Here is a 17,000-nt window from a genome sequence, read left to right on the forward strand (position 1 = left end):
GGGGGGGGGGGGGGGGGGGGGGGGGGGGGGGGGGGGGGGGGGGAGAATTAAAGTCATAAATGATATAATTTGTTATCCGAGAAATGAAATGAAGGCATGGGGAGTATGAGGTTACCTGGTCATCGAACCAACGGCCTCGTCTCAGCCAAGCGCTAACCAAAGCGATTAATATCCTTGGCGGGGTCAAATAGTTAATAGCCTTGCCACTTCCTTTTACAATCCGCATCCGTGGTACTAGAGTTCGAGCCACAGTCTCGGGGAGCTCGCAGATGATGTTAAACATCTGCTTATTTTTAACACTCGATCCACTGCAACAATATATTAGAGTTAGCTGTCAAATATTTCGGGACCAGTGACTACAGAGAAAAGATTCGGGATTCAATGAGTCTAGGTCTGTTCTTCAATGGAGGATTGGGGACTAGAATTTTTCATCATCTGTATAAGTGTTAAGAGTCCCACATTGAAAATATAAGAGAACATATGAATGGTCAGACTAGTTAATTGATTAGATTTAATAGTTTTGTGTGTACCTCAACAGCAAATCCGTTAAAACCATGCCTGGGGAGGCAGTGTGCACTCCAACTTTTGATCGCTTGCACTCCTTGAAAAGTGACGATTGAAGCTGCCTAAGACCGCATTTTGTTGACCCATATCTGTGGGAGTAGAATATACCATAAATTGAGTTATAACGAGCAGATAGCTCCTCAATAGTGTTCAAGAGTTAATTGGGACTGTGACACTTACACAGCCGTCAGAGGAGTGCTAGACCCTCCAGATCCCGCACCATCCATGTTAAATACGTGACCCCCTTTATGCTGAGATGCCATGATCTGCATGGCTTCTCGAGTGCAAAGTATAGACCCTATGAGGTTTGTCGAAACTATCTATACAAAAAAAAACAATTCTGGAGTATCAGTCAAATTGAGTATTATAGAAATCCTCCAGAGGCAGAAGCATTCAACGATATAGAACTGGTAACTAGAGTAAAGGACCTTCGGAGTCATTGTTGGTACATACCTCTTGGATGTCATTATCGGTGAAATTCAGCAAAGGCCTGAATCCTTTGTTCGTCCCAGCATTATTCACCTGTTTAAATTGGTAATCCAGTTTTAAAACAAAAAAATAGAGACAATAAGGAATTTTTCTTTTCTTTTTTCTTTTTTTTTTTTAAAAATTATAAATTTTTACCCAAATGTCAATGGAACCAAGTTCATCAGCTGCAAACTTTCCCAGTTTCCTAACATCTTCAGGTTGAGAGACATCACAAGCAATTCCCACCACTTTCGCATGAGCCAAACGTCTCTTAGACGAGCCAATTGTAGTGTTCATCATTTGGTTTAGATTCTCTTCTAGCTCTTTGATAGTTTTGTCCACCGATTCTGGGCTGCCTTCAGAAAAGCCAAGTATTAGGACCAGACTCAAAAGAATCAATAGAAGAGTATGCAAATGAATTATATGGATTTCATTATTTTAATGGACCTGCGAGAGGTAACAACAACACGGTCTCCAGAAAGTAAAAATTCTCGAGCCAGAGCTTTCCCCAATCCCCTTGTACTGCACCAATTAACAGTAATCATTAGCAATACCGCCTAATCCATGTACAAACTTAGCCGCAATATGAATTTCTCAAAAAGTAAGATGACGAGTAAACAAGCAGAAGAATTATTTTAGGTCAACTCGAAACAAGCTCCAATGATCATTAAACATGAAGCCAGTGCTTAGGGCATTGGCATTGAGCGACCTTATGATGTTATTTAGCATAATCTATGATGTCGGATGATGAAACCAAAACCAAAACGCATTTCTCCAGAACAAGTTTCCAATACTAAGTAGCATATCACTTTTACTTATTTCGCACAAAACATTACCTTCCGGTTATTACAACATTCCGGGGACCAGCCCGACTGACTTCCTCCAAAACCAAATTGGACCCAATCATAGTCCCAATGATGATTCCTCCAAGCCAACTATACCATATTAGGTCATTCATCTGACTATCCCCTCCTACAAAAATTGCATCCATCCAATTACAACATAGGTGCATAGATAGAATTAGATAAGTATTTATCATTAAACTGTGAAACCTTATTAAGGAACTAGCATTTATAATGCAAAGAAGCACAAAATTAGCTAACCTGACAATTGAAATCCAACCAACAATATAGCTCCAGTGCTCATCATAGTCACAATATACCTCCCAACATATAGAGCCAACTGTCCAGTTGAGAAGAAGGTAAGCCAAATATATAACATTTAAATACTACAAGTATATGAACATAAAAATTCAAAACACAAAACTTCATGAAACCTTTTCTCTATTTTCTTTCCAAGCCTATGCCTATACTACCCATCCCCAAGAATGGACTTTTATAACCTCCCACTCACAGTTACATAAACAGAATTCAGCTTACTGAAACAAGAAAAAGACAATTAAGAATTGGATTGAAATAATTGGAAGTTAGGAGCAAAGAATATCTAATTTTATCATTTCATTACTGTTTTTGTTTAGAAAAGAATGCTAGACTTGCTCAAGTAGCATTAAAATAAAGAACAATAACTCCAGGATTCTGCCAAATCAAATCAAATCAAATACAAAACTAAGGAAATTTTAGAGGAAAAAAATAGAAAGAAGAAGTAAAATTAAAGCATGAGTTGTTACATACCAAGAATAAATTCTCCTCTAATTTCTCCAACCTTTCCCTAAATTTATAATCTGACCTTAAACTTGGTTTAGAGCAGCTCCAAACAGCAGACCTGAAACCCCTGACCAAATTATCAAGACCTTTTTGAGACTCCCACCAATATTTCTTGTCAAATTCCTCTTCTTCACTACCTCCCTCCCCTGATCTAAAAGCCCTGCACGGTTTCAACCTAATTCTCCCACAACCCTCTACACCAAACGGATACAAGACACCCACACTCCGCCGGAAACAGCCCCCCAATGGCGGCGGCCGGCGGTGGTGGCACTCTAGTGATGACAAGTTTAACTTTGCCACCGTGGCCATCGTAAATAAGATATTTTTCTTTTTTTTTGTTTGGAACGCTACACTTTATACAGGAAAGGGTACGATTCTATCTTGAAATAGGATCGAATTCTTGCGGTGGGTGGGAGATGAAAACGTTAAAAATATGATTTTTATTTTTGGGTTTTAGGGATTGTGGGAGAATATAAACGGGGTTTTGAGGAAGGGGAGAGAAGAGTGTAGTGTGATGACCACACGTTAAAGCTACCCCAATCTTCGAGGAAATGTAAATGAGCTACCCCAATCTTCATCTCCACGCTTCGAGGTCCTACGTGCTCAACTGGGTCTCATGTTACGTGTCCCTTTTCCGTTAAGGGTTGGGACCTGTACTTGTCCACCTGCTAACTGCTTTGCTTTGCTACGCTGCACTTAACTAACAAGTTGGCTGGATAACTATGAAAGGTGCCAATTTCCAAATTTAAATTCAAAATCTCTAATTAAGGGGAAAACAAATTCTAAATAACTATAATTCAAATTTTCTGATCTTGTCGAATTATATTTTATACTTTAAATTTTTAGGGCTCCTAGTCTGAACCAACATAACATGAAATGATGTAAATTATGGTAACTCAGCTGAACACAAAAGTTAAACATTTACTTACTGCGTACAAGGAATGCTCTTCACATTTCTAAGGTTCTTAGTCCGAATCAACAGAGCATTTAAAATTATGTAAATCATGGTAACTTAAATGAACACAAAAACTAGACATTTGTTTATTATGCACAGTGAGTCTCCCTCACATTGAAAGGTTGCTCTCACTCTATTGCTGATGAAATTCGACTCTATTTTATTTTTCTCAAATTTTATTCTTGTGATAAATTGAACAGTCTATACAAGAATATTCTACTGTTGTTGAGACTTTAGAAGATGGAAGTGCCGACCTTATGTTGGTAGGCATTGTGTTTACGAAATAAAAATCTTCTCAATTTTCCAGACCACGCATGGGCTGAATTGAAGTTAGTGCATGTCATTTTCATGTGACTAATTATATTCTTAATTTTATTTTTTAAAGAGTGTAATTGTATTTTTTTTTTTTTGAAAGGAAGAGTGTAATTGTATTTTATATACCTAATATACGTGTTATAATGCTTATTGATTAAAAAAACATTTATGAAAATTTACGATTATATTTAAATTTTAAAAAATATGAATATGATCATAATTAAGTATAAATGTTTAAGTTTTTTCACCAATAAATCTTTATTAAATTTATATATTTTTATTTAATGGGTCACATTTGTGTGAGACCGTCTCACGGATCCTTATTCGTGAGACGGGTCGGGTCAGGTCAAGGCACCATGCAAATGTCACACTTATATGTGCGAATGTCATACTTATATGCTCAAATATAACACTAATTAAGAATACAATTTTTGTTACTTATTAGAGAAAAAGTAATACATTTTTCATAATAAGTAATGTTGATAAGTGACCCTCACTTATAAGGGCAAATATAATACTTTTGTGGAAAAATGTAATACTTTTAAATCGAAATGTAAAAGTATTGTATTTTCACATAAAAGTATTACATTTAACCTTATAAGTAACAAAAATTTTATTTCTGATTAGTATTACATTTGAGCATATAAGTATGGCATTTGTGTATATAAGTATTACATTTGCACCTTGATGCGACCCGACCCAACCCGTCTCATGGTGAGACGGTCTCACACAAGTTTTTGCCTTATTTAATAATGTAAATGATACATTATTATTATCAAATATATAATACCATACGGTGCATTGAAATTTCTAATTTTATACATACAAGCAAAGTAACCAAACCAAGATACATAAACATACAAGATTACAAGGTTAGCGTGTTCAAATTGCCATGCCTTAATCGTTCTTTGTCCTCTTCAATTATTTCGGCCACCTAAATTTATTTTCTTTGGAAAAGACAAATTAAATTCGTTACATAGTTAATGGTATGCATGTGTAGATCTTATCTTTTAAGTTATTAGAGTTGGTCTAAAATTTGGTTTAGATAATATTAAATTTTTTGTTAATATTTAAAATATTTTTGGATATATTTATTTGGGTGAAATATATATAATTTTTATTTTGAAATCTAATATATGTGAAATTTTAATATTCGATATTCAGATCAAACTTATATTAGGATATCACATAACTAAAATATCCATACCAATAATATATTGATGAGTATAGTCAAAATCTAAAACTTAGCTTAGAGTCATAGTTTTAATTGTGATAATGTGGATAATAAATAACTTTAAGCGTAAATAAATAAGTTATGTTTATATAAGTAAATGCAAGTAGCCGAGACCTTGTGGTTTATGACACCAAGTTACACTCGCATATGGGAGGCCTTAGTGAATGTGGTATTGACTCTTTGTGTTTCAGTAGGTTTAGAAAAATAAAGTTCTTTAACTTTCAGTTTTCAAAATGAAAAATCATACTAGTAAACAATTTTTTTATTTTTTATTCTTCAATTCTCTATTTTCTAAAAAATTGGAGAAATTCTGTAGCTAGTAAACAAGTAAGTGTTTTTATTTGGGTATCTCCTTTGGAAAATAGAATATGGCCGGAATCTCAGATACTATCAACTATATTGGGTGTACGAGGCACTCTCTTAATAGTTAATAACTTAATAATAACTTAATACTTTTATTAGTAAAGAATCTGATTAGGATTCTTAGGTTGAGTATGATATTAATAATGGACTAATTTATTCAACTTTAGTTTTCAATCCCAAAAGAACATAAAAACGTGTAAGCTCGGGTTAACTTTGTATATACGCACTTGTGGATTTGAAATCAAGTGTGAGATTACTGATTTTTTTATTCAAAATAATTAAAATACATAATTTTTAAATAATAATAATTATAATAATCTAATCTAAAATGTTAAATTAGAGTATTGATTTTTTTATTTTTTTTTTGCCAAGGACCTTGTGGTCCAGTGGCATCAAACCCTTCCCTTTATACGGGAGGTGGTGGGTTCGGGCTAGTTATGAACAGATATGCATTGTAATAGAGTTAGTAGTATTCAAAAAAGAAGTATTGATTTTTTTTTTTTAAAATTAAAATTGAATTAACAACTTATTTGGTTGGAGGGAATTATAATTCCACCTCAACTAATTTCGAAGGTAAGTAAATTACTTTGTGTGGTTGGGGGATTGCAATTATCTCAACTGTTTGGATGAACTTACTTGCTTAAAATTAGTCATGACTTGTTGGAATATTTGGAAGGCAAAAACGAGAAGCTTTGGAACATGAGCATTATCTCTTATGCCCAATGCGTGTAATAAGCAAAATTTTACCTTCGAAGCTGGCTTGAGACAAATAATATTAGAAGCAGTTCCAGGATGGTTCATCAAGATGTCAAATGGGATAAACCCCTTGAAGGTTGGTATAAACTCAATGTGGACAATGCTCTATATGTAGATTCCAGAAATATGGGATTTTGTTGCATTCTAAGAGATTCTAATGGCATTTTTATAGTAGCTAAGCAGATAAATGGGGCAGGCATTTTTCCTCCTAAAGTAAAAGGGAATCAAGTTAATCAAGTTCTAGTAACTGATGATGCCCAGCTAGTCATTGATGGGTTGAAGTCCAATGATGATTTTTCTTCCTTTGATCTTATTGTAAAAGATATCAAGGAAATAACTAAGCATTTTGGTAACATTATATTTTTATTTACTAAGCAATCTACAAATATTACAAGTCATCTTTTTGCTAGAGATATCATTTTTAGGCCAGGTCGTGTGAAATGGAATTATGTTTCGTTTCCTTCTTTGTTTGATGTAATGTTGGCTGATAATGCCTAGTTTCATAATGAATTTACTCATATTCCCTTAATGAGTTGTTGAAAAATATTGAAGGAAAAAGATCGGTAAAAGATATACTTGAATAATGTCCCGACTCCCGAGCACCTTGCTCTCCAACCAGCTTTGTGGACCACTTGGAGGTGTCCTCCAGAGTAGGTAGGGTGGAGCAAATCCTATCGAGAAGGGACTCCGGCTCCAACCCTGACAAAGAGAGCATCCAGATCGAAGTATGGTTAGGTGAGCTTGACCCCTTTGACCTCTTCGATCAGTGCTCATTGTTGCTCACAGTGGTTTGTCCTTGCCTCTCTTCGTGTGCCTGGGTCACGGTCAGGTCGAGCCCTGAGCTCGGCTGCACAGTGGTTGCCAGCAGCATATCGGAAGGCATAGAAGACATGACACCACCAACTATTATCTGATCAAATGCTAAAACACTAGAATTGAAATTCTCATAATTCTATTCATGCAAATTAAACACTGGAATTTAAATTTCACTTTTTTTCTACATTATTTCTCTCTCAAGGAGTTGCAATTCATCACCTTAATTCTCTCGTTGCAACCAAAGATCCCGTAATAATGGACATTCTTACTTGAAGGATAGTTAAAATTTGAGGACCCAAGCCTTCCACCAAAAGATTCTGAAAGTTTACTACTAGTTGAAAAAAAACATGAAAGTTTTCTCCAGAAATAGTGCTGGAGATAACTAATAAGGAAACAACACGTGTTTCATGTACTATATTGTTAATATTTTCCACTTAAATGTTATCTATTTTTAAATGTCATCTATTTTCCACTTTAACGTTAATAGTGTTAATTACATTTAAATGTTATCTATTTTTATTGAATAAAATTACCTTTAGCCAAATTTTTGTTGTCCTGAGCAAGTAATTTTAAGCATGTACCATATTAAGATTAATTTTCGTTTGCATAGGCCCAAAGCCATTGCAAGTTGTATGATTGTATTTTTGCTCAATGAAGTTGTGGGACCATCAACGTTAGTACAGTGATGGACGGCTAATATGAATTTCATAGGCAATCAAACGGTAGCGATGTGGGGCCAGCGGTGGAACTCCATGCGCCATAGAAAAAAGATGGAAGAAAGGGAAATTCAAAACTAAGCTGGCAAGCAATTGGCAGCCAGCCAAGGCCAGGCAACCGAAGAAATTTCCCTTTTTTTCTCCTATCTTACATTTCTTTTTCTTTTCTTTTCATTTCGTTTCCACACTCGCCTGACCACCCATGACTTGTTTGTCGAAATTCCTCTGACAACTGACAACCCCCAATTCCACCCTCCGGCCACCCTTCCCCCAGAAACGCCGCTTAAACCTCTGTCGGCAAGGCCTCCATTCTTGCTTTTGTTGATTTTTCATTGGGGGAGAAGAAGCTAACAGGAAACGAGGAAAATAATGCAGAGGGCTAGGGATCAGAGGTCAAAGTCTTCCAGACCCACAACAATCCATGGGTTTGCTCAATCTGGGGATCTCAATGCCTTCCACAAGATGCTTAATGACAACCCTTCTCTCCTCAATGAACGTAACCCCGTTGTAAGATCTGTGTTTGTGTGTTTATAATCTAATTTACATGTATGCTTTGACTTTGTGATGACTTCTGTTTCTTGGGAAATGTTTGATTGATTGAGAAATCTGTTGCAAAAATTCAGTTTTTTGGTTTTACTTATGGTTCTTGGGTATCAATTCCGTTGAAATCTTGAATTCCATAATTGTGTGTTATGGAGAAACATTGCTAGGGAAACAGAAAAGAGCAAAGAAATTGGATGAAAGATAGATCTCATGTGACTATGATTGGGGAAGAACTACTGAATCTTGCTAAGTGATAGCCAATTGAACATTTTTCCATTTTGTCTATTTGCTGTGCTAAATTCTGCATAAAGTAGCAACCAAATTGGAAAGAAGTTATAGGTTAATAGGCGTTTCAAAGAGGGAGCATGAGAGGTTAATGTTCCAGAAGTTATCACTCTGATAATATGTTAGTTTTCTTTTGTGGAGTCCATAAAACCCCAATTGATGACATTATATACACTGTGAAGTAATCTTGAAGGTTCTTTTCAAATGCATTATTCCTTGATACATTGCTTTATTTGGATGTAGATGGCACAGACACCACTTCATGTTTCTGCTGGTTACAATAATATTGAGATTGTTAAACTTTTGCTTGGTTTCCAAGGCCCAGAAAAGGTGGAGTTGGAAGCAAAGAACATGGTAAATAAGCTCTCTTTAATTTGAATACTGTTGTATTTTCTTTCCAATCAAATGAAGGACTCTAGCTCATCATATATTGCAACCTTATTCTTTCTTGTTTCATATGTTGCACTTTTGTAGTATGGGGAGACGCCATTGCACATGGCTGCTAAGAATGGATGTAATGAAGCTGCAAAGTTGCTTCTCTCTCATGGGGCTCTTGTTGAAGCCAGAGCAAATGTGTGTTTCTTTTCCCTATTGCTTTCTCAATTACTTTGACATTGTAAATGCAGTGTCAATCAAAAAAATTTCCAACACTCTTTTTTATATGTCTGCAGAATGGGATGACTCCATTGCACCTTGCTGTTTGGCACTCAATTCGAGTCGAAGACTATTCAACAGTGAAGACATTGTTGGAGCATAATGCTGATTGTAGTGTCAAAGACAATGTATAAAATGTTGTAATTCATTCAAGTATTAATAATTTGCTGGTCCTTTTTCTAATCAATATTGATTGTGAAACATATGAATTGCAGGAGGGAATGACTCCCTTAAATCATCTCTCTCAAGGCCCTGGAAATGAAAAATTGCGAGAACTTCTTCATAAACATCTTGAGGAGCAGCGAAGACGTAAAGCCCTCGAAGCATGCGGTGAAACCAAGGCAAAAATGGATGAACTTGAAAATGAACTATCAAAGATAGTGGGCTTACATGAGCTAAAAGTGCAACTCCGAAAATGGGCCAAGGGGATGCTACTGGATGAGAGGCGTCAGGCCCTGGGACTGAAAGTTGGTGCAAGAAGACCACCTCACATTGCTTTCCTTGGAAACCCTGGAACTGGTATTGATGCCATTTATATTCTAAATGATTTGTCCAACTGTGAATTCCCTAATTGTTAATGTATGCTTCTGTTTGAATGATATATATTCCAAGTTTTATGTTTTGTATAATGTCTAAATGTTGTATGCATTTAGAGGTTCCAATTGGATTCCTTAGTTTTTCTCAACTACTCTCCAGGAAAAACAATGATAGCTCGAGTACTTGGAAAACTACTTCATATGGTGGGCATTCTTCCGACTGACAAGGTAACTGAAGTACAGAGGACAGATCTTGTTGGGGAATTTGTTGGTCATACGGGACCAAAGACAAGGAGAAAGGTAAATTTTGTGATTCAGAATGTTTATCTGTTTAACATCACATATTCTAGAGGCTTTTTTGACCAAGCCAATGGGTGTATCTGTAGATTCAAGAAGCTGAGGGGGGGATTCTATTTGTTGATGAGGCCTATCGACTAATACCCATGCAGAAGGCTGATGATAAGGACTATGGTTTAGAAGCATTAGAGGAGATAATGTCTGTCATGGATAGTGGGAAAATTGTAGTGATTTTTGCAGGCTATAGTGAACCTATGAAGCGTGTAATATCTTCGAATGAAGGCTTTTGTAGGAGGGTGACCAAGTACTTTCACTTTAACGACTTTAGTATCGAAGATCTTGCCACGATTCTTCATCTTAAAATGACTTATCAAGCTGAAGGTAGTTTGCTGTTTGGATTCAAGTTGCATCCTTCATGTAGTGTTGAAACTGTTGCAGCTCTTATAAAGAGGGAAACCACAGAAAAGCAGCGCAAGGAGATGAATGGAGGCTTACTGGATCCAATGTTAGTTAATGCGAGAGAAAATTTAGATTTCAGACTCAGCTTTGACTGTGTAGACGCCGAGGAATTACTGACCATTACACTGGAGGATTTAGAAGCTGGCCTCCGATTGCTATCTCAATAAGCGGTTGCTAGGCTCAACAAATATCAGAAACACATTAGAATAAAGTTCTCTCTAATTACAAGTAATGAATAAAATCTGTTGTCTGTGGTTTCAATTTCTGAAGAATCATGGCTATCAAGTTTAAGATCTGCAATGACTTGTGGCGGTTTGGCAATGGATTGGCAGAATCTTGATCTTGGATCTCACTTGTCCCATTTTTTGTTTACCTTTGTGGTCATTATAATTGTTTGTTCTTTAAATTTACTTATGCCCTTTTAGAGTCTATACATTCTTTATGTGATAGGAGAATTCTTTGTGAGGATGTTTATAGATTTATAGGAGAGTAGAATGGTGGAATGTATTCTATATTCTTTAATGACAATATGCTGTCTCTATATGTAATTCATGAATTCCCACCTCTCCAGTCATTGGAAAATTCCAGTTTTTACTTGAATTGTAATCTTGTAATGGCTGAAATGCATCTTTTGTCCATGAGTAATTTGACCATTGTACCCTCTTGGCCTCTTGTGCTGACAGATAACAGCTTGGACCATCTCTACCCATAGCATAACCACCATTTTTTAATATATAAATTTATCAGCTTATGCCAGACTAATCCTAGTATTTGTCTCAAGAGTGGTATGAGACAACATAGGTATCTTAGACTTTCCCTCATATACGCATATATCGTTGATCGGCACAGTATACTTTCCCATACTGGATCCAGGCGACAGCACATTTGTTAGTCAGTTATTTTAGTTTGCTTTACATTTGACATGTTTTGGAGTGTCGGAAAAGGTATAGATTCGACAAAAAAAGAGGGGGTACGTACGCAAGATTATTAGCACCAAACAATAATAGTAGCCCCCATAAACATCTATCATACCAAACAATTCTTGCCTTTCTTCCTTCCTCAGCTCGTTCCACGCCTAAGGCATTTAAAGGAATTAAAGCCTTAAATCCTCCCCAAAAACAGCAGAAAAGAAAAGAGAAACAATAATTGGCTGCAGTTAGTACCTTCATTAATTATATTCCTACTACTATATATACATTAGTACATTACCACCACCCTTAATTATGATAAGCTTACTATATATACAGAGATGGAAACAGTGTAAGAATGTAAGTTGATGGAAAAGCATCAGCTGCAGTTAATCTGGTATGTCTTCTTCTTCTCTCTTTTCCTTTTTCCCCTCTTTCCCATATTTAATTAAATAAGCCTGCTCCTTTCTCTTCCACATTCGCACTTCCATTGCTGAGTAGCTTGAGCTTATTGTATTTGCAATAGTTTATTCGGTTAATATAAAATATCAGAGACTTAGATCAACAACGTCGCTTTGGCCGAGTGGTTAAGGCGTGTGCCTGCTAAGTACATGGGGTTTCCCCGCGAGAGTTCGAATCTCTCAGGCGACGTATTTCACTTTTGTTTTTCTCCCCCCTTTATTGTTATTCGAATTTGTTGTACAGGAGCAGGGTGCATTTACCAGAGCTTTAGCAGAATATATAGTGGCATTTGGCAGGTTGTTTCCGTCACCATTTATTGCATTCCTCCTTTATATATGCTCGAGGTAATTAAGGATATTGCTTATGATTTTTATCATGAATTAATTACGTAAAATTATGCCATATAATATACAATTTTGAAATATATCACTTTTTTTGTTATATATATATTAACAACTTAAACACTTAAAATTTCATTTTTTTAAAATAAAATATATGTAATTTTATTCTAGTTCATGATAGAGACAAACCTTGAAAGATAGTACATAGTATTTCTCATTGTATTTTCCTCTATGTTCCTCACTATTGTTGTTTGTTACACATACATTACATAATTATTTATTATTATTATTTTTTGGATAACATAATAAAAACACAAATCTAATAAGCATGACAAGCACTTTTAGAGAGCTCAAATGTAATATAACTAATATCTTATATAGTCCAAAATGAAAATATGACTTATTATTATTATTATTATTAGTATTATTATTATTATCCGACCACCCAGAAAAATGGTCCAAAAATGACATTTTAAAAATAAATTTTGTCGAAGGGTTGTGGTGGACGAGAATAGGTCGGAATTTCTGACCATGGTGGTTGAAATTTGCGAACCCTGTAATCTTGTTGAGTGACCAAATTTTCCGATCACTTTATATAGTGGACATTATTACTGACCACTTCATGTGGTGGTTGAAAATAGTGATAAAGGTTTTTCCGCATACTCCAAGTGGGCCAAACACGAGTTTCCGATTGAAATAAGGCTATTTTCGACCACTTTATCGTGGTCGGAAATTAAGTGATTTCCAGCAATGTGTTATTATTTTAAAACATTTTTCATAATGAAAGCAACTTCAGAACTACCAATAATAATAATGATAAGACAAAATATAATTGTAACTATGTAGGGATATTATAGTGGGACCAATTGGTACGTACTCATCAACTCTATTAAATCCTAATAAAATGTGTGAATTGTTGATAATTAGATTTGAGCCATTTCGTTCTGAATAATAGTGAAAATTTAATACTCAATAATGTTTGTATATAGGCATAAGTTCATCTAAATATATTTAGATTTAAATTAAAAAATAGTTAAACGGCCGGGAAGTTATCATACCATTGCTTTCTCGTTCTAGATGGTCATGCATGTTCTCATGGTAAAGCCAGTTCGTGTTGACCAGAGGGTTAGGATTTAGGGGTTTTGGCAGATTTCATTAAAACCAACGGCTAATGACTAACGAGATGGGTCCCCACATAGTAATCATTAAATTTATCAGGAAAATAGATCAAAATATTTATTGTATTGTGAACCTCATTTATGTACACACAATTGAATTCTCACACCAGCCTGCAATTTGAATTCTTTCCTCCCAATGAATCCCTAACCTCAAGGGTCCCGACAGAGTATTTGCGAGGATATAAATTATGATAACTGAGCTGAACACAAGATTAAACATTTATTTACTGTGCACAAGTATTCCCTCACTTCGAGAGGTTGCTTTAACACTGCTGTTGGTGAGACTCGATTCTTGATCTTTCTTTTTAAATTTTACCATGTGACCAACTGAGTTGTCCTTACTAAATACAATTTGAATCCTTTACACACAACAACAGTGTTACTCATTTATGTTTGCAGAAATCAAGGAATAAACTGTTGCAGCAATTAAGATAGTTGCGTGGGGGTGGGGGTGGGGTGAGCTGGGGGAGGGGGTTGGGGTTGCAATAATTAGCATGCATCATATCATATCAGTTATCATCTGCATGCTGCTTTAGAAAAGTGATGAATCACTATGCACTACTTAAGAAAGTGAAATGCACTCTGCAGGAAAGTGATGGATCACTCCGCATATCCTTATAAAGTGCTGTAGGTGATGGGTTAAATCCAAGATAAACAGTGGAAATTTGTGTGAAGAAATGAACTCCACCTTTCATTTTCTCATTTTTCAGAGCTCAACTATAGAGACATGATTGTTTGATGTGTTATATGCAAATTTAATTTCTAGCAAAATAATTTTTCTGTGACTCCAATTAACACTCAAATTGCATGTCGTGAACAGAGAAATACCTTGTAAAATGGGTTGATATGATATGATGTTTAATTATGTACTAAACAACCTTATATGGGAGTTTGCTACATCACTTGTTATGTGTGCGAGTGAAATAAGGAAGTTAGTTTCCTTGTCCTATAATAGCGTTACCTTTTTCAGTCCTTCGTATTGCATGCATTTCCAAGAACGCCATTAGCCCTTTACTGCTACTAGTCAGTACAGTAGTTAATCAATTAATGCCTCAATAGTCATCTTTCTTATTCGCCCACAGGATTAGTTGATCCAAACCAGGATTTAGCTGGAATATGGATTCGGGAATTGATTCTGCAAAGGGGATACCAGATCCCATGGAAATCACAATGGTTGAATCTCGACCCAACGGTTCCCCTCATCCCCAAAAGCGTCGTCTCAACAAGTTCGCTTTTCTTTGCGCCGTTTTCGCTTCCACCAATTCTATTCTCTTGGGTTATGGTAAGTCCTTTCACATGATTTCATAATGATAAATGCCTTCATGATCCAGTCATTCCACAGTCAAGTTAGTCAGATTGATGACCTGTAAGGTTGTAATTCAATTCTTAATGAGAACAATCCTATTGACCCTGACTTCTTAATTTAATTGAGCTGATTAACTATATATAGATAACTTAGACCGGTCAAGATTCAATAGTTTCTTGACAAAATATTTGGATGATTTTTGTAAATTTGGCTGTTGACTTAGTAGTAATCCAAGTGATTTTGGTTTGAGCTAATCAGCTATAAACAATTTAAACTCCTAGTTTCTTGATCAATTGTTTGGATGGGTTATTGTAGATCTTGGGGTTATGAGTGGTGCAGTTCTGTTCATTAAAGAAACGTTCAAGATTTCATCGGTGCAGCATGAATTGTTGGTGAGCTTATTGAACGTGTCGTCGTTGTTTGGGTCACTGGCGTCGGGGAAAACTTCCGATTTGATTGGCCGGCGATACACCATAGTATTGGCGGCGGCGACTTTCATAATAGGTGCACTCCTGATGGGGCTTGCGCCGACCTACGGCTATCTACTGGCCGGAAGAGTGGTCGCCGGGATCGGAGTGGGGTATTCCCTCATGATTGCTCCGGTGTACACTAGCGAGCTGTCGCCGGCGATGACCCGCGGATTTCTGTCTTCTTTGCCGGAAGTGTTCATCAACGTTGGGATATTAATCGGTTTCATTTCCAACATTTTGTTGTCCGGGCTGCCGGCGAACATTAGCTGGCGCCTCATGCTCGGCCTCTCCGGCGTCCCGGCGATCGGCATTGCCGCCGGCGTGATCAAGATGCCGGAGTCGCCCCGCTGGCTCGTCATGAAAGGGAGGCTCAGCGAAGCCAAGATGATTTTACGGAGGACATCGGAAAGTGAAGAAGAAGCCGATTTACGGTTAGAGGAAATAACAAAAGCCGCCGCATTTTCCGGCGAGTGGCGCGGGCAAGGCGCGTGGAAAGAGCTGCTCTGCCCGACGGCGCCGATCCGGCGAATGTTAGTTACGGCGATCGGAATAAATTTTTTCATGCAAGCCTCCGGGAACGACGCGGTGGTTTACTACACGCCGTTGGTGTTCAAATCCGCCGGAATAGCTCACCGGAAAGCCCAAATCGGAGTGACAATCATCATGGGGATGGCTAAAACCACTTTTGTTTTGGTCTCAGCACTTTTCCTGGACAATTTCGGGCGACGGCCCATGTTACTATTGGGCACAGTGGGCCAGGCCCTATCCCTGGCTGGGCTCGGGCTGGGCTCAACATATCTCCTCCACGCCCATCACAAGCCCATTTGGGCCATCGGGTTGTGTGTCCTCGCGGTCTGCGCCGACGTCTCGTTCTTCTCAATTGGGCTCGGGCCGATCACGTGGGTCTACTCAGCTGAAATTTTCCCGCTCAGACTCAGGGCCCAAGGCTCGGCCCTAGCAGTTTCGGTGAATAGGTTGGTGAGTGGGGTTGTCTCGGCCACGTTTCTTAGTATTTCCAAAAAAATAACGTTTGGAGGAATGTTTTTTGTGCTTTCTGGGGTTATGGTGGTGGCTACACTGTTCTTTTACTTGCTATTGCCAGAGACCAAAGGAATGAGCCTAGAGGAAATAGGGTCACTGTTTGAGGACAAACAATCCGATGGTGAAAAGGATAAAGAGATTGAATTGGAGAGATAGGGCATGGGGCAATTTATTGTATGGTTTTATTAGTTATATATAGTGTGCTAATCCATAATATTTAGGAGTTTGATGTGATTATTTAGTAGAATTAAGAATATTTGTGTGTTTCACTACGTAATTTATGAAGTTATTTATTCTAGCTCGGGAAGTGATGATCTGGAAACTGCCAAAAAGGTCCCCTTCATGCATTACTACATAAATTTCTATTTGTTTTTGTAATGATCATGAGATATCACCATTATCATCGTTGTTGGAGTAGTATTTTTGGACTTTTCGTTTCACTTCTTTTTTCCCATTTGTCGAGGAAAAGTTTCTTCATTACCAGTTCCACTACCTTATACACTTCCGTAGATGATTTAATTAAGGAGATTTGACGAAGTAGGTACGACGAATTGAATTTCAACAACTAGCTAGTACCCACTCTAATGCACACTATTCAGAATGTGATACACACAGCAACTCCAACAGACAAATAATTAAACAGAAAGAGGGAAAGAAACACATAGCATT

At 36.9% G+C, this 17,000-nt stretch overlaps 3 protein-coding genes and 1 non-coding gene across 5 annotated transcripts in view; 3 read left to right on the forward strand and 1 right to left on the reverse strand.

The window, feature by feature from the left end:
* Positions 1 to 3,199, reverse strand: part of LOC116013409 (probable chlorophyll(ide) b reductase NYC1, chloroplastic) — a 4,459-nt gene extending 1,260 nt beyond the window's left edge. The window contains exons 1-9 of the mRNA XM_031253143.1: positions 2,664 to 3,199; positions 2,136 to 2,214; positions 1,869 to 2,004; positions 1,480 to 1,554; positions 1,189 to 1,384; positions 1,018 to 1,086; positions 745 to 884; positions 531 to 653; positions 116 to 308 (exon numbers count right to left, since the gene is read on the reverse strand). Of these exons, the coding sequence (XP_031109003.1) occupies positions 116 to 308; positions 531 to 653; positions 745 to 884; positions 1,018 to 1,086; positions 1,189 to 1,384; positions 1,480 to 1,554; positions 1,869 to 2,004; positions 2,136 to 2,214; positions 2,664 to 3,005 (1,353 nt within the window). The 5' untranslated portion in view covers positions 3,006 to 3,199. The remainder of the gene's footprint in view (positions 1 to 115; positions 309 to 530; positions 654 to 744; positions 885 to 1,017; positions 1,087 to 1,188; positions 1,385 to 1,479; positions 1,555 to 1,868; positions 2,005 to 2,135; positions 2,215 to 2,663) is intronic.
* A 4,723-nt stretch (positions 3,200 to 7,922) lies between these two features.
* Positions 7,923 to 11,225, forward strand: LOC116013653 (protein CfxQ homolog). The gene is made up of 7 exons (XM_031253527.1): positions 7,923 to 8,358; positions 8,923 to 9,033; positions 9,154 to 9,252; positions 9,351 to 9,461; positions 9,549 to 9,852; positions 10,030 to 10,169; positions 10,256 to 11,225. Exons 1-7 carry the CDS (start codon positions 8,221 to 8,223, stop codon positions 10,790 to 10,792), a joined length of 1,440 nt encoding a protein of 479 aa, XP_031109387.1. The 5' UTR covers positions 7,923 to 8,220; the 3' UTR covers positions 10,793 to 11,225.
* A 575-nt stretch (positions 11,226 to 11,800) lies between these two features.
* Positions 11,801 to 16,736, forward strand: LOC116013911 (polyol transporter 5-like). Of its 2 annotated transcripts, none has more exons than XM_031253875.1 (4): positions 11,801 to 11,930; positions 12,239 to 12,339; positions 14,597 to 14,796; positions 15,136 to 16,736. In XM_031253875.1, the coding sequence occupies exons 3-4, from the start codon at positions 14,631 to 14,633 to the stop codon at positions 16,485 to 16,487; spliced, it is 1,518 nt and encodes a 505-aa protein (XP_031109735.1). In that variant the 5' UTR covers positions 11,801 to 11,930; positions 12,239 to 12,339; positions 14,597 to 14,630; the 3' UTR covers positions 16,488 to 16,736. The 2 variants fall into 2 exon arrangements, with proteins under 2 accessions (XP_031109735.1, XP_031109736.1); XM_031253876.1 differs by having other exon boundaries at positions 11,912 to 11,930; positions 12,245 to 12,339.
* TRNAS-GCU lies at positions 12,103 to 12,184 on the forward strand. Its single transcript has one exon. It is a non-coding gene; the product is annotated as a tRNA-Ser (tRNA).
* Positions 16,737 to 17,000: the final 264 nt, after the last annotated feature.

Source organism: Ipomoea triloba, chromosome 3 (assembly GCF_003576645.1).
Source record: "Ipomoea triloba cultivar NCNSP0323 chromosome 3, ASM357664v1".
In the NCBI taxonomy this organism is placed as follows: Eukaryota; Viridiplantae; Streptophyta; class Magnoliopsida; order Solanales; family Convolvulaceae; genus Ipomoea; species Ipomoea triloba.

What these genes read in the sequence shown, in the direction of transcription:
- LOC116013653 (XM_031253527.1), top strand. Translation starts at nt 8,221, where the DNA reads ATGCAGAGGGCTAGGGATCAGAGGTCAAAGTCTTCCAGACCCACAACA. An exon ending in TTGTTGAAGCCAGAGCAAAT is followed by an intron (nt 9,253 to 9,350) that starts GTGTGTTTCTTT and finishes ATATGTCTGCAG; the next exon opens with AATGGGATGACTCCATTGCA. An exon ending in CCTTGGAAACCCTGGAACTG is followed by an intron (nt 9,853 to 10,029) that starts GTATTGATGCCA and finishes ACTACTCTCCAG; the next exon opens with GAAAAACAATGATAGCTCGA.
- LOC116013911 (XM_031253875.1), top strand. Translation starts at nt 14,631, where the DNA reads ATGGATTCGGGAATTGATTCTGCAAAGGGGATACCAGATCCCATGGAA. An exon ending in TTCTATTCTCTTGGGTTATG is followed by an intron (nt 14,797 to 15,135) that starts GTAAGTCCTTTC and finishes GGGTTATTGTAG; the next exon opens with ATCTTGGGGTTATGAGTGGT.